This window comes from Mesoplodon mirus, assembly GCF_964341445.2.
Source record: "Mesoplodon mirus genome assembly, chromosome: 14".
NCBI lineage: Eukaryota > Metazoa > Chordata > Mammalia > Artiodactyla > Ziphiidae > Mesoplodon > Mesoplodon mirus.
The window spans coordinates 15,383,793-15,401,985 of record NC_138990.1 but is presented as its reverse complement, the minus strand read 5'-3'; the positions used below and the strand labels follow the sequence as shown (position 1 = coordinate 15,401,985).

At 53.4% G+C, this 18,193-nt stretch overlaps 1 protein-coding gene across 1 annotated transcript in view; it reads left to right on the top strand.

Annotated features, from left to right (window-relative positions):
- FAM178B (family with sequence similarity 178 member B) overlaps nt 1-18,193 on the top strand; it is a gene marked incomplete at its 5' end in the record, with an annotated part of 99,289 nt that overhangs the window by 21,966 nt on the left and 59,130 nt on the right. The window contains 3 exons of the mRNA XM_082643011.1: nt 2,250-2,402; nt 8,672-8,777; nt 12,310-12,394. Of these exons, the coding sequence (XP_082499137.1) occupies nt 2,250-2,402; nt 8,672-8,777; nt 12,310-12,394 (344 nt within the window). The remainder of the gene's footprint in view (nt 1-2,249; nt 2,403-8,671; nt 8,778-12,309; nt 12,395-18,193) is intronic.

The following is an 18,193-nucleotide window of genomic DNA, read 5'->3' as shown; positions in this document are numbered from 1 at the left end:
ATCTCTGTAGCCAGAATAATCTTTCTAGCTCTTTGCCTTTCTCCTGAGTACATCCAGGATTCTGGAAGTCGTGGCCTGGATGTTTTGAAAATTCCCCACAGAAAGGGAGTTACCTGGGCATACGGTGTTCCAGGCTATGAAATTGCTGATAATTTTCTGGGCACGTGACATTTTCAAGTAGTACTTTGAGAAAGGCTTTTTTGACAGCAGCCACTGAGGTGGTTGTTTTGATGTGGGATCATTTTGATGGGACAGTTCAGTTCTCTGCTTCAAAGAAAATTACTCACTGATGTATAAAGCCAGCAGCCTCTTCCATCCCTGAATGGGGCCCGGGGGTGGGATGGGGGGTGCCAAGCAGGGGTGTGGGTCCGGAAGGGGTGAGGCCAAGGCTGGCGGCTGGCTACCATATGGCAGGCAGGTCGCCTGTGACCAGGAGTCACGTGACCACCACAATTACGCGTCACAGAAAGGCCCCCAATCATCCTGAGCAGATCATCCGCTCCTGCTCCAAGGATTGCTTGCGTCTTGAATAGACAGTGTCCTATATTCTCTGTTCCTTAAAGTTAAAAGACCTTATGTGTGTGCTGGGGCAGGGGAGGGGAGGATATTTATACCACAGCATCATCCTTTATCCTCGGTTCTGGGCTGCACAGGAAATCCTCAATTAGATGCAAGAGAGTCATCTCAGAGTTCTGAATAATTACACATACATTATATTTAATATCACAAAAGGCCCTTTGAACGATAGTTTGGGGGACAGGAGCTGAGACCTTTTTACAGATGAGCCGAGTTCTTACAAACTTCTAATAATTTGTACCTTTCTTCAAATTATAAAAACAACATAGGGAACCGTAGATAGCCAGAAACTCAAAGAGCAAAGAAATGAACAGAACAGAAAATTGTTTCACCATTTGTGTGGTGGTTTGCCAAGGCTACTTCCAAAGGCTGCGGGATCAGAATCTCCCCAGTTTTCCGACGTCATTCCCATTCATTGTGCCATTTCATCCTTAGAATGACCCTCCTTACCTTGGGTCACTTGGCCAGAGAGTGACAGGTTTCCTCTGGCCAGCTGATGGGCCACCAGCTCTGCACCTCCACTTCCAGTGCCGGCCACGTGGTCCCAGATCCTCACGGGAGTCCCTGGCAGTGTCCCCTCCCAGCTCAGTGCCTCAGGGCCTAGCTGAGAACCTGGGTATGGGCCTTCCTCTGGTGAGGGGAGGGGGTGCAGCGCCTGTGGCTCGTTTTATTTTGTTATTTTTATTGTTAAGTGTATGTTATGTTACTGCAAAATCAAGCCGAACACAGTTGCGTGAAATAAACGGGAAATGTCACTTCTTCCTTCCCCTCCCCCATCCTGTTCCCTAGGGACAACCCCAGACCTTGGTTGGGCGCATCAGATGTGTGGGGGGGTGTTGTCTGTGTCTAAGAACGTGCGTGTGCATGTCTGTGTGTTGACGTGCACGTGCGCACGCGTGCACACACGCACCTCCTATTCTGCAACTTGCTATTTTCACCCACTGCGTACTGTGCCCAGGGGATCATTCCATCCTGCGTGGTGCAGAGATCTGCCTCATTCTTAGGAATCCTCTTCACCGCCTCTCTTAGACGCGTGCCTATAGAGTCGGAATGTATCCCCTCTCTGGATGTGCGGCCCATCTCTGATCCACTAAATGAGACTCGCAGGGCAGCGTGGGCCTGGGTGTCTGCATTTAGCAGGTTCCCTGGAGAGTCCTCCTGCTCACAGGAGCTTGAGGATGCTGCTCAGAGGAAGAGTCCAAGCAGTCCAAGCAGGGGAGAGTCCTCCCCTCGAGGCACCGTGTGGCAGCTCTGAGGCTGGTCCCCTTGCTGGAAGGCATTGCCATGATCCCTTTACACTTTTCCTGGCCGTGCAAGGGCAACTCACGCCTGACTCATCCTTCAGCGCCTGGCACTCGCAGTCGTGGGCACTCAGTGAAAGTTTGAACGCAGCCCATGGGTGGGGCAGGATTTGGGACCAGGATTCTGGCTCCTGGACCAAGGCCCTGAGGGAGGGGTTGGGGTTTGACCCAGAGTGGGAGGGGGAAGGGCTCCTCAGTCTGCATCTCTCAGGCTCCCCCTCCGTCAGCAGGTGGCGCCGTGTCCCTGGGCTGGTCCCCACCAGGCGGGGGCTGCAGGGCGGGGCCAGCCATCTGGTCCTCCCTGGCCTCCCTCCAGGCTGCAGACCAGGTGTGCCTGCTGACGCCCGGCTCTCCTGCCCCTTGCTTTGCCAGGAAGCTGGTGGAGAGGTTCTCCGTGTCACTGCGGGTCATCCCAGCAGTACATCCAGGCGAGACTGTGTTTCTACCCCGGCATCACCCTCTGCCCTGCATCCTGGACTGTTCACACCTGAAGCCACGGAGCTGCCTGGAAGAGCTGTTCCTCAGGTAAACATCGGCGTGGCATTACTAGGCCCCTCTCTCAGGGAACCCAGTGGCAAGGACCACCCCAGATGAGGCAATCCAAAGCTGTGTTTTGCCAATTTGGATATGTCTGTCCGCTTTTAGGGAAACAGATGAAATAGCACACGTCAACTTATAATACTTCATTTACCAATTTAGATCCACACACTTGAAAAAATCTTACATTACAGCAGATATTAGGCATCTGTTCTGTAATTGTGTCGCCTCTTCCTCCCCCATGCCCCAGTTTCATGGAACAGCTCCGGTCACACCCATCATACATGCCTTTGGGGTTATGTCTCCATCAACACTGGAGCCACTTTCCCGGCCATCCAGCAGTTCTCCAGAGCCTGTCATGGCCACTTCCTCCTCCTCCTTGGGTCTGTGTGTGATGCTGACCCTGAAAAGTTTGTCCCCAGCCCCAGGTACACTCTGTATAATGTTAGGACAGCCACCCTGGTCCTCCTCTCATTAGAAGGTGTTCATGATCATTATCACATAACCCCTGACTATGTTGATTTTTTAGGGGGTTTTTGAAAACCTTACCACAATACCACGCAACGCTTGCAACTGTGAGTTCACATGTCTACGAATAAGAGAGAGAGAAAGCGCACAGGATACAGTGCAGCGGCCCTCCAGGGGGCTGGTGCCCTGTTGGGCCTTGGCGGCTGAGGGGATGGAGGAGAGGCCACCAGCCCCCACCAACCCCTGCCTCAGCCTGTAAGGCACGTGGAGGTTGGGGCCACATTAGCACTTGAATGCAGGAATCTTGTTCTCTTTTCCAGCTAGTCCATCTTATTTTATAATAGAAAGATAACAATGTTTTGATGTGTTTCCTATAAAACTCTTTATCATGGGAAGTTTCAAACATACATAAGAATAGAGTGTACCTCCATGTACCCACCACTCAACATCAGTTACCAACTCAAAGCCAATCTTGGTTCATCTGTACCCCTGCCCACTAACGTTGTCCCCTCGGGATTATTTTTAAGCAAATCCCAGACACATACAATTTAATTCTGTAAGTACTTCAGTCTGTGTCTCTAAAAGACTCTCTCTTTAGGCACAACTTCAATACATTATTACACCTAAAAAATATAGGAATTTCTTAATAGCATTAATATCAGTCAGCATTCAGATTTCCTTGATTGTCTTTTAAGTGTTCTTTAATATGTTGTTGAAATCAGAATCCAAGGCCCAAATGCTGCAGTGAGACAAAGAAATGTTAGTGGTGAAACTATATCCCATGGCATTGATGCCCCAACATGTTTAACCATTTTCCTCATTAGAAAAATGAGAAACAACATACAGGTTTTTCCAACTTTTCCCCCCACTGTAAACAATGTGGTAGAGAGTATCCTTATACAGAAATATTTTGTCTGCAGTTCTGGAATAGATCCCTGGATATGACGTGAGGTGATTGGGTCTGAGGGTGTGCATATTGCTCAAAGTTCCCATTGCCAAATCGAAAATATTTCTAATAAAGAGATGATGAAAAGGGGGGCGGAAAGGAATGGAGAGAAAGAAGAAAGATAGTGGAGCTGGAGGAAGGGGAGGGACAGAGCATGGCTGGGCCGGGGAGGAGACACGAGGGGAAAGGCAGGCGGCTTCCTGAGCTGCTTCTCCTCGGGCTTTGTGCCAACAGCAGATTTTCTGTCCCAGGCTGGATGGCCGGCAGGAAGTGTTTGACAGATGAGATGGCCCGTGGCGCGGTGGCCTGGGATCCGAGCGGCCATGCCAACTGGGGCCAGGTGGCCAGCCAGCTTCCCTGGAGCGGGGGATCCAGACCCTGCGCCCTCGGGTTTGCTCACGAAGCAGAGCAGAGATGGGGCTGCAGGCCTGGCTCGCGGGGCTTCCTGGAGGGGTGCCCGCGCCCTGCCCGCGGCCAGGTCAGGGGGCGCCTGCCATGCACTGGGGAAGGGCCACTTCCTGAAGGTCACCCTTTAGCCTGGGGAGGGGGGGGCGGTCATCCTTTATTTCCTGTTTGTGCCAAGGACTTCAAGCCCAGACACAAGAATGAGTGTTACTTGCTAGCCGTTCAATAATCATCCCGTTGTGTGCAGCCGGAAGCACGAAGATGGAGGAAGAAGAAAATGTTACTTGATCTCTCAGAGAACAGTATGGTTCAGTTTCTCACCGGAGAAAAAGTGAACACTTTGTGAGCTTGCAGGTGACTTGTATTCTCCTCATTAGACTCCTCTGTATTTTCCACACTTTCTGTGATAAACACGTATCGTTTTTATCATTAGAGGTTTGGGGGGAAAAGTGAAGGAGATTTAAAAACATCACTTCTTGAAGTAGATTTGCTTCTTCCTGCTGTTCGGTGAAGAGGGATATTGCCTTTCTTTCCACTGCACCAAGTGGGAAATCTTGGCACACGTTAAGCCAGCAGTTTGTCTCAGATTGCGGAGCGAGGGAGGGCGCCGGGCCTGGTCCTCCCGGCTCGGACCTACACAGGTTTACATGCAAGAAATCTCCTCCCAGAACCCACAGCTGTGGGACTGGAGGTGGCCCGGACCATCCTCTCTTCGTTTGTCACCCGGCTGGACGTGTGACCTCAGGTCGGTTCCCTCGGACCAAAGTCACATGCTGTGACAGACGCTGGTACCAGGGCCTGAACCTTTTCCTCCTCCTCTAATCACCCCCCGCAGCCCCGAGTGGAAAAGCTGTAGGACCTGCGCCCACAGGCAGCTCCAAGGCAGGAGCTGGTGCCATGGGGGTGGGGGGGGCCGTGAAGATTGCTCACTGAAGTACCCTGGGCGCCCCCTGGGCCCCCGCAGTGTGTGCGAGAGCGTCAGGACCCATGTCTGTCCTCTGGGTGCACCGGCCGCTCTCCCCGTGAGGTGTTTGCAGTGTGTTCTCGGGGTACCTGCTACGCCGGCGGGGACCTCCCTCCGCGATGGCTTCAGTGGGCAGGGAAGGGGGTGAGTCGGAGCTTCACGGTGTGAATGATGTACATGCACCGGATCTCGCCGAGGCCCAGGCCCCAGCTCCTGTTTTGCCAGGGGGAGGCCCGGGTGAAATAAATCCAGCAGTTACAGAGTGTGGACGGGGCTGAGCCGCCCAACTGGCTGCGCCTGCCCCCAAAATCCAGAGCCAGCAGAAGTGGCCAGCCGGGTTGTTGCTGGGATCCCTGGGCTGCTAACCAGCGTGGCGTTCACTGATGTTTAAACAAAGGAAGGAAAACGAAGAGGAGCAGGGATGAGCGCTTGGACCGCTATCTGTTGCTGTTCTTTTCCCTGGCATTTCACTTAAGCTAACATTTGAGTAGCCTGGCAAAGGCGCGGAAACTGATGCTGTATAAATAACGGCACTCGTTGTTTATCCCTCCGCTGTCACTTGGGATTCCCGAGGCATTTAGAGACTTCGCCCTCTGGGATGGCTGCCCATAAAATAGACGAGAGATGGGGGCTGGAGAGGTCCTGACGTGGGCCTTATCAGGAACCCACAGTCCAAGCAGAAGGTCGGAGCTCCGCCAGGAGCCCAACCTGCTGACCCAGGCTGGGGCCTTTGTTCTGTGTGATTCTCCTTTTGGGCCGATCCCCCTGCCCCCCGCAACCTTCCTTCCTTCTGCTCCCATGGCCCCGTGTCCTTGCCGCGGTGGCTGGGGATTAGCGCATTCTGACTGTGGCCGATCCTTGTCCGGGTGCCCCCCAGGATCCTCAAGGTTGGCAGCTGGGGCTTCGCGCTCAGCTGGGCCTGCCTGGCATCTGCTGCCCAGCAGGAGGCTCTGCCCCTCCCCTTCTTGCTCCACGGCATTCTGACATTCTCAAGATAACTTCTGACCTTGGCCTTGGCTTTGCCACAAGCACAGGCACCCACCTGGGCCCGGGGTCAGCATTCTTGGCTTGTGGACACGCCGTGGATTTGTGTAAATCTGACAACAGTTGATTCCGTAACCCACGGTGTTTGAGTTTGCAGCGCACACACCTGCCACCCGCTTCCCTTCTCTTCCGGGCCTCCCCACGTGCTGCTGTGCAGTCTCTCCTCCTGCCTCAGATCAGGGCAGTGTCTGCACGCCAGGCCCATCCCCACCCTTCCCCCAAGTGGGAGGTTACTTCTGCTGCCGGCCTAGTCTTCCACTGAGTGGTGACGGGACTCGTGGTGCAGCCGAGGCAAGGCAGCAGCACCTGCCCTCACGCCGAGCACGCACGGAGGAGATGGCTCGCATCTCATCTAGCTGTCGGCACAGAATTCCTTGAAAGCCACTCGCTTCGAGGCACAGCCGGACCGTGCCCTTTCAGCGTATCTCCAGCTCCTGGTCTTACAGCCTAAGCCTAGCTCAGCAGCAGTGAACTCTGAGGCAAACTGATCATTTCTCTGGCAGAAACTGCACTGCAGAGTGGTGTAGCAGAAGGGAGACATTGTCACCCAAGGGGTATCTCTCCCTGTTGAGCAGCAGTCGGCAATGTGTTTATCTGAGCCTACAGGGGCTTGTACAATCAATTCCCCTACTGAGAAGCTGGCGGGTGCCCCCCGAGCAGAATGCCAGAGCCAGAGTCTCCTAGAGTCCCTGGAGCGCCAGCCTCCTTACCACATGGCCCCTGGCCAGGTCCTGCCAATTTGTGAGGCCCTCCAGACACGGTGTGCTTGGGTATTGTCTGTGTTCGGGGTGCTGTGCTTGAACCACGCGTGCATCGCGGGGGTCAGTCCATGAAAGTATCCGTGTGACTGAGCACGGGGATCAGAGTGGTGTGTGCCAGCAGCCCTGGGGTGCACACGTGTTTGTATGTACAAATAAAGGACTGTTTTAGAATGGCCAGCTTCACAAGCACCGGAACAAAGCTGCTTTCTCCTCTGAACCTAAATGATTTGAAAAAAAAAGACATATACAATTTGTAAATTGCCTGGATATACTCAAGCAGACAGCAGCTTGGCTCCGAGGAGAATCTTTGTTTTGGAGCATTCTGTTCCTGGCAGATTAAAATATGATGTCCTTTTTAAAAAGGAGAGGAGGAGGTTGGGCCGACCAAGGAAATTTCTCTCTAGAGCCACGACTTTAAATGCTGTCTGAAATGTTCTTTGCCTGGATTTGGCCATTAAAAAAGAAGAACAAACATGAAGTTACTTTTTCATTTTCTGGAATCCTTATTAATTGCCTTTAGGACATTATCTAGAAAGAGAGCAAAGAGGCATTCACCAAACACGGGCGGAGTAGGAATCCTACCCCACACCCAGCCTCCACGGGACGCCCAGGCGTACAAGAGGGTGATGAAGTCCAGCCAGCACCTCTGAAACGAAGCACCTTCCACCAGAGGCCCTAAAACCACACAAAATCCATCAGCTCCTCGTTGTACAGGGACCTGGGATCCTGTGGGTCCAGAGGATCTATCGGGGCAACAGTGTACTCAAAGCAGGGCTCCTCTCCACGCCAGCAGCGCCTGGAGGGAGGGAAAGGCCCCATCGGATCCAGTCGGGAATGGAATCGCAGGTTAGGGCCCCAGGAGCATGGAGAGTCTGAGCGCCCTTCCCCCTTGGCCCTGGGACCGTCGCTGCTCACGTTGTTTCCAAAGAATCCCACGTGGCACCCTTGGTTGTTACTTCCTTCCCCAAACTTCCCTGTCTTGGGCCCCTTTCTGTTACTTTCCCATCTTCTCAGGTGTCCCCTTTGTTTCGGAAAAACACAAGACGGGGCAGACACGCTCTGTGTAACCAGACCCCGGATGCTGGCTCCACGTGGGCCCCACGGGTAATTCTGTCCGCCCGCTGCAGCCCGGAGCCCTCAGCTAAAAGGTGCGACTTCCAGGCCCTCTCCTCACTGCAACGCAGGTCCTTTTCGCAACCCTGGTAAATACCTCAGTTTCCTCCCACCCCCGTCAAATGGGAAGGACAAACTGTATTCCTCAGTCGTGTGTTTAAAACACTGTGAAGGAAGTGCCCTGGCAGTCCAGTGGTTGGGACTTAGTACTTTCACTGCCGTGGCCCGGGTTCGATCCCTGGTCGGGGAACTAAGATCCTGCATGCCGCACGGCGTGACCAAAGAAAAACCAAAACCAAACAAACAAAAAAACCCACTGTGACATGTATTCGTGGACAGCAGATGATTCTGATGGTGCCACGGGTTGTTTTACCTTCCAGCAGGTGCTTGCACCAGGGCTCCACCAGGAGTTTTGTCCAGAGCAGTGACTGACGCGCTTCCAGCATCCCGGTGAAGCGGAAATCTGAACCATCCCCCCGAACCCAGCCTCGCCGAGACAGGCGTGTTGAGAAGGCTCCCTCCCTGACCTCGCCCCTGTGTCCCTTCGCTCCCACAGCTCCCCGCCGGCCCAGCAGCTCTCCTTCCTGCGCAGCGGCCTCCTGAGCAGCCTCTACCTGGCCTCTGGCCACTGCCCCGTGCCCCTGCTCCGGTGGCTGTTCCAGGTGAGGACCGCGGCCTGCCGCCAGGTGGCGGGAGCGTGCCGGCACAACAGCCTGGGCAGGGCTGCTGACAGGAGGGGCTGGGCACCCACCCTCTTCTGGCCTTGGGTGCTGCTGGGTTTGTGTCAGCTGAGGCTGGAGGAGGGAGGGAGGCTTGTGATGACTGAGACAGGGAGGTGCAGGGACCGGCCGTTGTCTCACAGGGTGTTTCTTTGCCCCCAGAGGCCCTCTGTGTGATTCCGGCTGGGCCACTCAGCAGGTGCTCACACCTGCTTGCATTGTGTCCAGGCTCATCTCCAAGTCACAGGTCCTGGCCCTTGTCCCATGGGCAGCAGGAGCACAGCCCTGCAGCAGCCTTGCAGGTGTGAGGGCCCTGGTGAATTTTGAGCTGGGGTGCTCGGGTGTTTGCCTCCCGCTGTGGAGTTGTAGGTCGGCTGGAAAAGCCTAGAACAGCTGCTCTGTCTTCCCCTCCCTTCCGTTCTGGTTGCTGCCAGGGGGACATGCATTCTGCCCGGGGCTCAGAACCTTTGCACTGAGAAAGACGGTGAGAAGCCAGCAGGAAAGCCCGGGAACCAGCTGCTGGGATCTGAATGCAGGGCACGGGGATGCAGCCTTGGCCCCCACCCAGGACCTTCCCTTGCCCGGGGACCGGCAGGTCCCAAGTTCCAGCTGGTCCCGTTCCTGCCAGTTGGAGCCTGGACCCCAGCCGTAAATTAGAGCCACCATGCGGGGTGGATTGTTCTCAGAGCTCCTCGGCCTCGGCAGACTGGCTGCCTTCCAGAAAGAGCCCTCTGGCTATCTCTTCTTCCCTGCGGGCTCCTTCCCATCCGCCCTTCCCTGCCCCTCCCCCAGGCCCAGGCCACACCGGGAACAGAGCGGCCATTATTCTCTGTCCCCAGTCAGTGCAGGCTTCTCTCTCCTTGCACAGTTCACGACAGACGCAAAGTCGGGCATCGGAGGCACAAAGAGCCGGTCTGAGATGTCGCCCACAGAGGGTCCTTGTGTGACCCTGACACGGCGTGGAGGCGTGAGCGAGCCCCGCCTTGCCTCTCCCCCACCTCTGTCACCTTGTGGGGGGTGGTCCCCGAGAGCAGAGGACCGAGCCCTGCTCCTCCACATACTACTGTGTGACTTGGGGAGTTATTTAACATCAGCTCCGTGCCTCAGTTTCCACTCTGTAAACTGGGGCCGGTAGTCCTACGCGAAGGCTGAATGAGGACATCCTGTGACCTGCCTTGTCCTTACAGTCCCCCGAGGTTCTGCCCAGGGTCTGGGCATCATCTGGAAGCAATGAAGTTAGCACAGAGGTCAGGTTCTCTCCATCTTCAGCAAGGAGAAACAGAGCAGCTCCTGCCCACGGCCAAAGTCAGATCAGTGAAAGGGGTGCACTTGGCCTCGGGGGCCTCTTCCGGGGGAGACCCTGCCCGGCATCTTTGTCTCCGGAGGGGAAGGAGGACCAGGAGCAGCTGCTGTCTGCCACTCACGTGATCACACTGCAGGCTTTAGGATGGGCTCTGACGTTTCACTTGCGAGGTTTTGGTTTTCTTGTCACTTGGAACTTATTTTCCCACAGCAACAGTAGCATTGGTTCCTCTGCAGACCTTGGTTCAGGACAGGCTACCTGCTGAGCTCTAGGGACAGAAAGGTTCTGGAAATGGCGTCCCAGGTAGATGCGTAGAACGTGGCCATGGGGCTCCGCGTACTTCAGAGCCGCCCGCTGTTAGTGAGAGACACAAATCCACGGGGGCTGCCTGAAGCTGCTGGGGTGGGGGGGTGCTCCGATGAAGGTGCAGTGGCAGTTCGTGGGATCCAAGGGCAGGGATACAGCTGGGCCTCAGGACGAGCTGGACCCGGGTTGGACAAGGGTCGGGATCCTAGGACAGGCTTTCGGCTTCTCTCTGTACCCCAGGCTCCATGGTTAAGTAAATTCCCAGGAAAGAGAGTCTGATTGGCCTAAGAGGGTTCAGTGACCACCCCCAATCAAAGGCAGCTAGGGGAGCAGGCTCACAGGGCTGCTGGGGTCCCACGTGCATACCCGGGGTTGATTCTGAGAGCTAGGCGGTGGGGGAGTTGGGCAGACCGCTCCAACCCTGCTCTTCAACTGTCCCTTTGGAAAGGCCATCCTGTGTCCCCATGGGGACTAGTTCCTGCTGCCCGCCACCCTCCGTGAAGCCAGGGGCTTCAGTGGGGTGAACAGTGGGCGCTGGGTGAGTAGGCTTCAGCCTTAGTGCTCATGAACTGTGTGAGCTCGTCACGGGAGCCCTAGTGTATGCTTCCCAGGTGAGCCTTGTTGGGGAGGGTGGACAAAAGCAGGAAGCTTATGCTGTCAGTGAATTTATATTCCTGTTGGGGAACGATCACGTGTTCAACTATGAAAAAGTTAGGAAAGGAAGAGGGAGGCAGGGTTCTCGTGTCTTAGGTCAGATCCTTGGGAAGCAGGAAGCCGCCCCTGTGAGGGAGGGAGCGCAGCAGGGCCGGGGCGGAAGGAGAAGCTGAGTAGCAAAGCAAACGCGTGACAGGCCACGGCCAGTCCTGGGGGGCTCTGGAGCTGGGATTACCCTTTAGAGTTGTCCCATTTGAGGCAAGGGCTCCTGGCCTTTGGACCCGAGCATCGGCTAGTTATCAGACGAAGGCTGCACTTGGAGAGGGGGGTGTGACCTTGAGTGAGGGACTCCCTCTGTCCTAGGTCCATGCCCAGAGCAGCACTCAGCTCAGGGCCCTCAGCCAGCAGCAGTGCCCAGCCCATGGGGGTGGGAGCCTCGGTCCTGAACCGAGCGCCCACTGCAGCGGGCTCTTCTCAGCACTCTCCGGAGGGAGGATGGTGTGCTGCACGGCGTGGCCTGGCCTCGCCTGTGTGTCCCCAGACTGGATGGCGCTGGTGGGGAGGGTGCATGTCTCCATGTCACACTCTGTTCACATTCCAAATCCCCAGCTGTGGCCGCAGACTCAAGGAGTGTTCGAATAAGAATCCCAGTGAGTTTGAGTCAGGTGGGTGCCCTGCCCACCCTCCCCCCACCAGCTTGTTGAGGATCCGCACTCAGTACCAAGGACCTCCCAGAGCCAGCGGTCTCCCGAGGCTCAGATGTTCGGAGTTAAGGCACTGACCTGGAAGTGATGTGAGGGTCTAGAAGAGGGGCCGCACTTTACCTTGTACAGCTGACGGTAGTCAGTGCTTCTGAGCTCTTTCTCTTCCCTACACCGGTTCCTGCCCTGGAGGGGCGTGGCTGTGACCACAGGGAGTGAGGGGCAGAAGGACCAAGACTCCCACACACGGAGGTGGACACAGCAGGAGATTTCAAGTCACATAGACCTGGGATCGAATCCCGGCTTTCCTGCTTCGTTGCTCTGTGACCCTGGGGAAGTTGCTTGACCTCTCTGAGCTTGGTTTCCTCATCTGTCAAGTAGCAATAATGACAATGTCCTTCTGTGTGGATTTGTGAGGATTAAATGGGATTTATTTAATATGGCGTAATAAAGGTTTCTGCTGTTACTCCATAGGAATGACCCAGCTAACCTGTTGTTTTTTTCCTCCTAGCTGCTGACATGGCCTCCAGAAACTTCTTTGGGAGCCTTTGGTCTCCTGTGGGACCTCAGCATGGATGGGCTCTTCCGTCAGTCTGGTCAGTACCTCGGGTGCGGGGCGGCAGCTTGCATGCTGGGCACCCAAGCTCAAGAGCCTACATAGTATTCAGCCCCAGCCCAGTGTGTGGGAGAGGTGCTAGTGGGGACGTTGCATCACCGGGACACGGAGACATCAGGCCATCTTTGGCTCTGGCTCCTGCATTAGTAAAAAGCTGAGCCAACAGGCTCCCCAGCACCTTATCTGGCCTCAGATCCATGTCACCGGGGCCAAGTCCAGGCTGACTTCACAGACTTAGGATCCCGGAACAGTCTGGAAGGTGGGTTCTCTGGATTTACGAGGATAGCTTGCCTCCAGCTTCTTCCTGAGAGCCCCAGTTTGCTTGGGTGGGTTCCAGGAACATCTGCATCAAATCAGGGAAGCTCTTTGGGTTGGACTCACCAAGGGGGAGGGCCCTGAAGCTGTGCCCCTACCCGCAGCCCTCCTCAGCTCCTAGGGCATCAGTGGAGCCCCTAAGTTTGGACTGGGCTGGAGTGAGAGCCTTGAGTCTGTACCTTGGTCCTGACATATAAGGGATACACTTAAGTTATTTTTATTTGTTTTTTTAGTTTATTTATTCATTTTTGGCTGCATTGGGTCTTCGTTGCTGCGCACGGGCTTTCTCTAGTTGCGGTGAGCGGGGGCTACTCTTTGTCGTGGTGCGCGGGCTTCTCATTGCGGTGGCTTCTCTTGTTGCGGAGCACGGGCTCTAGGCGCGTGGGCTTCAGTAGTTGTGGCATGTGGGCTCAGTAGTTGTGGCTCTCGGGCTCTAGAGTGCAGGCTCAGTAGTTGTGGCGCACGGGCTTAGTTGCTCCACGGCATGTGGGATCTTCCCAGACCAGAGCTCGAACCCATGTCCCCTGCATTGGCAGGCGGATTCTTAACCACTGCACCACCAGGGAAGTACCTGAGTCACTTTTATCCTTTCAGATGTTCAGAGTTCCACAGAAGCAATTAGTTTCCCCTTTTGTGGCTGCACCCTTCCCGGGCTGTCATCATTTGGTACCTGAACCTAGACACTTTGGCACCAAAAAATATCATGTAACCAATTGAAAGCTGCTTAGGGCAGACAGTGAGAGGGATCCACAGGTTTCCAGACCGCGCCCTTGCCCCCCAGCTGCAGTCTGCCCACCTCCTGCTAAAACACTGAAGCACGTAGCTCTGAAGGCCAAGGTTATAGACCCATGATGCACCATGAACCCCACCACCACCACCGGCAACCAGCCCTTTAAATTTCTGCTTTTGTGCCTCCCCTCCTTCAGGCGTTGGCTGAGCTGGGGGCCATCTGTCACATTAGAGCATTCCAGACTCCTCCAGCTCCCCCCTCCCCCGCCCCTGCCCCTACGCCTGGGACCCTCTAACTGAGGTCCTCTGAATAGCACCAGTCTCGGCCTCCTCTCCCTTTGCATAACCTCTGCCCCTGCAGCCTGGGCTGCCCTTTCGCGCCCCTGTGGTCGCCTCTGCGACAGGCCTGCCCTTTGGGGAATAGAGGCCTCCCTTGTCCCACTCTTCTCCTGCGCGAGGTGGTCTGTGTCTCCTCCCGCAGAGGCAGAGGGGACGTCCCACTCTTCTTTGCTTCTTGCCCCATTGTCCCTGATTCGCCCTCCACTGGGAGGGGGTGGAGCCGGGAACGGGCCCTTGAGTTCAGCTCTGGTAGCTCATTCCACTGCAGAGCCGTTCTCCCGGCATTAAGGTTGGGGGCGGGGGAGGATGTCTCTTTCCCTCCCGTTGGAATAGAGACTGGGCCACAGAATGCCGTGCCCAAGGTCAGGATCTTGATTGGTTTGGGCAAAGGCAAAGGCCTGGTTCGCAAAAGAAGGGAAAGCAGGGACTATTTGTACCCCCGTGTTCACAGCAGCATTACTCACAACAGCCAAATGGCGGAAGGGACCCAAATCCCAATCGTCCACTGACGCCTGAATGGATAAGCAAAATATGGTCTATACATGCAGTGGAGTATTATTCAGCCTTAAAAAGAAAGGAAATTCTGGGACTTCCCTGGTAGTCCAGTGGTTAAGACTTCGCCTTCCAATGCAGGGGGTGTGGGTTCCATCCCTGGTCAGGGAGCCAGGATCCCACATGCTTGGCAGACAAAAAACCAAAACATAAAACAGAAGCAACATTGTAACAAAATCAATGAAACATTTAAAAATGGTCCACATCCAAAAAAGGAAGGAAATTCTGTCACAGGCTACATCGTGGATGGACCTTGAGGACATTATGCTAAGTGAAATAAGCCAGCCACAAAAGGACAAATACTGTAGGATTTCTCTTATATGAAGTACCTAGAGTAGTCAAATTCATAGAGGCAGAAAGTAGAATGGTGGTTGCCAGGGGCTAGGGGAGGGGGAATGGGAGGTTAGTTGTTCATGGGTACAGAGTTTCAGTTTGGGATGATGAAAAAGTTCTGGAAATGGGTAGTGGTGATGGTGAACAATGTGAATGTACTTAACACTGCTCAACTGTACACTTAAAAATGGTTAAGGGCTTCCCTGGTGGCGCAGTGGTTGGGAGTCTGCCTGCCGATGCAGGGGACACGGGTTCGTGCCCCGGTCCGGGAAGATCCCACATGCCATGGAGCGGCTGGGCCCATGAGCCATGGCCGCTGAGCCTGCGCGTCCGGAGCCTGTGCTCCGCAACGGGAGAGGCCACAGCAGTGAGAGGCCCGTGTACCGCAAAAAAAAAAAAAAACCCACAAAAATGGTTAAGATGAAAAAAAATGGTTAAGATGGCAACTTTTACGTTATGTGTTTTTTACATAATTTTTAAAAAGTAAAGGCCAAGTCCAGAGTCAAGAGCCAGGTGCCAGGAGAGAATCTACCAAAAGCTGGAACTGGAAATCAACTGCCAGTTCAGGGAGCATTTGTATGGTTAAATTAGATCCAGGATTGATGCAAAAGGAAGTCATGTTTCTCAGATCTGTCAACGCCTTGAGGTGCTCTGAGTGTCCTTGTCCTCTGTGGGGCACTGCCCTCTGGGGCAGAACTGTGGGGCTTTGGCTCTGTGACTGGTACGTGAGTTTTCAAGTTGCCTGGCCTTTCTCTTTTGTAAAATGGGGGAGACTTGCAGGTGTGTAAATTTCCACCTTTTTCTGGAATATGTAGCTGACCAGAAGTTCTTCCCAGATTATCCCGGGAAAGGTCTTACACAATCGCCTTCATCACAGCATGCTTCCTGAGTCAGGGGAGAACCCGGGTGGGTCCGGGTCTCTGGCAGGGCCTGGGATCCAGGCTTCCGAGTTGACCGTCATGGGTGTGCTCCGGGCGACTGGGGCTAAGGGCTGAGAGCCCAGCGATCGCTGGAGGATTGGAGTAAGGTGGGAATTGTTTTCCTGGTTTAAGAAGATGGTTCCTGCCCTCAGGGGGCTGATAGGTGGGAGGGGATTAAGTGTCCAATTACAATAGGAGATAGAGAGGAAGCAGAGGCAGAAGTGTGGGAAACTACTTCTAGTTAGATGGCGGAGGCAGGAATCAGGAAGTGCTTTGTAGAAGAGGGAGCGGTTGATTCATCTCTCAAAAGGCGTGTAGGGCAGGGATTGCAAACTCGGTTGCAGTGGGGACCTAGTGAGATCAGTGACTAGAGAGCTTCTGGCCTGTCTAAAGAGGCTGGCTGGTTCCGTGTTGCCAGATCTGTCCATTTTCAAGAGATGCTGTGTTTTAGTTGGGATGTACTTGGACTCTAAGTAACAGATGTCCAATTAAGAACAGTTTATCATCTCACATGATAGGAAATCCAGAAGCAGGTTGTTCCATGGTATGTTCAACAGATTTGCATCACCAGGGCTCTGGCTTAGCTTGTGTCTCCCTTCCCACTACTTCCCCTGAAGGCTGCAAAATGGCTTCTGTAGCTCCAAGCATCATTATGTTCTCACAAGACAGCAGTGTTCAAGGCAGAAAGGATAAGGGTGAGGGATAAGAGATCATTGCTTCTTATATTTTTTCTCTCTTTTTATGAGGACATTCTTTCCATTTTGTTTCATTAGACAGAACTGGATCACAGGCTCTAGAAGACCCCTTCTAACTGCCGGTACCCTTTGAACACCGTGGCTTTGTCTAAAGAATTTTCAGCCTCATGAATCCTATACCTCCAGGGTAGAATCCAGGAGACTCTTTTTTTCCAGCCTCCTTTCAAATACTTGAATTTTTAGTTTTGGAATTTCCATTTAGTCCTTTATTGTTTTTTTTATAGTTTCTGTTTCTCTATTGGGATTTCTTATTTGTTCATTCAATATGAGCATATTTTCATTTACCATCTTGAGCACAGTCATAATAGCTGCTTTAAATCTTTGTAATTCTAACATCTGGAGCATCTAATTCACTACATGGAAAATTAAGTATGAAAGGGAACATTTATTGAGAATGAGTCAAGAAATCATACCAAGTAAATACCAGGGCTCTTTGTCCTAGATCTCTTTAGGATATTTTCCAGAACCGTTCATGTAGAATTGCCTGCTGATTGCAGCCTGGCTTCCCTACCTAACCTAGAACACTCGCAGAGCCGTGCAAGTGAGGTGTCCTGGAGCTTAAGCTTCATGAGCTTTAAGGTCAATTGGTTTTTGACATATAATAAAACTGTTTTCTGCTCAAACAGCCAGAGCCTGTTTCTGTTGCTGTGGCTGTCCACCATGGGATGATGTGGTTCCTCCACTGGGGTGGACCCACTTGCCCTAAGCAGACACCAGGACGAAACCAGCGTTCCCTTCCTGGGGGAGTATGGCTCTTGGATAGGCAGCCAGCAGGATCTGTTGTAGCCAGAATACGGATGTTTATGTGAAATCTCCTGTTGGTAACTAATTCTGTTAAAAAACAAAACCCAAAAAAACCCCACTGTGAACCCATCTGCAGACTATTTGACTGTAGATAGAATACAGCTCTACTGGTTTGCAGCCCTGGGCATAGCCCTGGCTGTGGAGAGATTCGGGGGAAGCCAGGAGCAGCGAGAGTGGGACTTCCTTTAAGGGACCGAGTAGGAGATAAGACTGGACGTTTCGGGCCAGATCTTGGAGGACAGTGGGGGCCATTACAGGTGTAGTGAAGCTTCATTAATATTTGGCAAGACCAGGACAGATGGTTGTTGTCGTCGTTGTTATTTAGATATAATTCATGTACCATATAATTCACCCTTTTAAAGTGTATGATTCAGTATGATTCACAGAGCTGTTCAGCCATCACCACTATCTAATTCTGGAACATTTTCATCACCCCCCCCCAAAAGAAACCTCAGACCTCAGCAGTCACTGCCCACTCCCCACTCCTCCCAGCCCCCTGGTAATCTCTAATCTACCTTCTGTCTCAGTGGACTTGCTTATTCTGGACATTTCATGTAAATGACATGGGACAATATGTGACCTTTTGTGCCTGCTTCTTTTACTTAGCATAACGTTTTCAAGGTTCATGCATGTCGTAGCATTCCTTTTTACGGCCGAATAATATTGCATTTTATGGCTCTACCACATTATATCCATTCATCAGTTGATGGGCACTTGGGTCGTTTCCACTTTTTGGCCCTTGTGAGTAACACTGCTGTGAACATTCGCACACAAGTGCTCATGGGGACATATGTTTTTAGTTCTCACTGGTATATGCTTAGGAGTGGAATTGCTGGGTAATACGGTGGCTCTATGTTTAACCTTTTGAAGGACTGCCAGACTATTTCCTGAAGTGGCTGCGTCATGTTACATTCCCACCAGCCATGTCTGAGGGTTCCAATTTCTCCACATCCTTGCCAACATCTGTTATCGTCCATCTCTTGATAATAGTCACACTAGTGGGTGTGAAGTGATATCTCCTTGTGGGTTTGG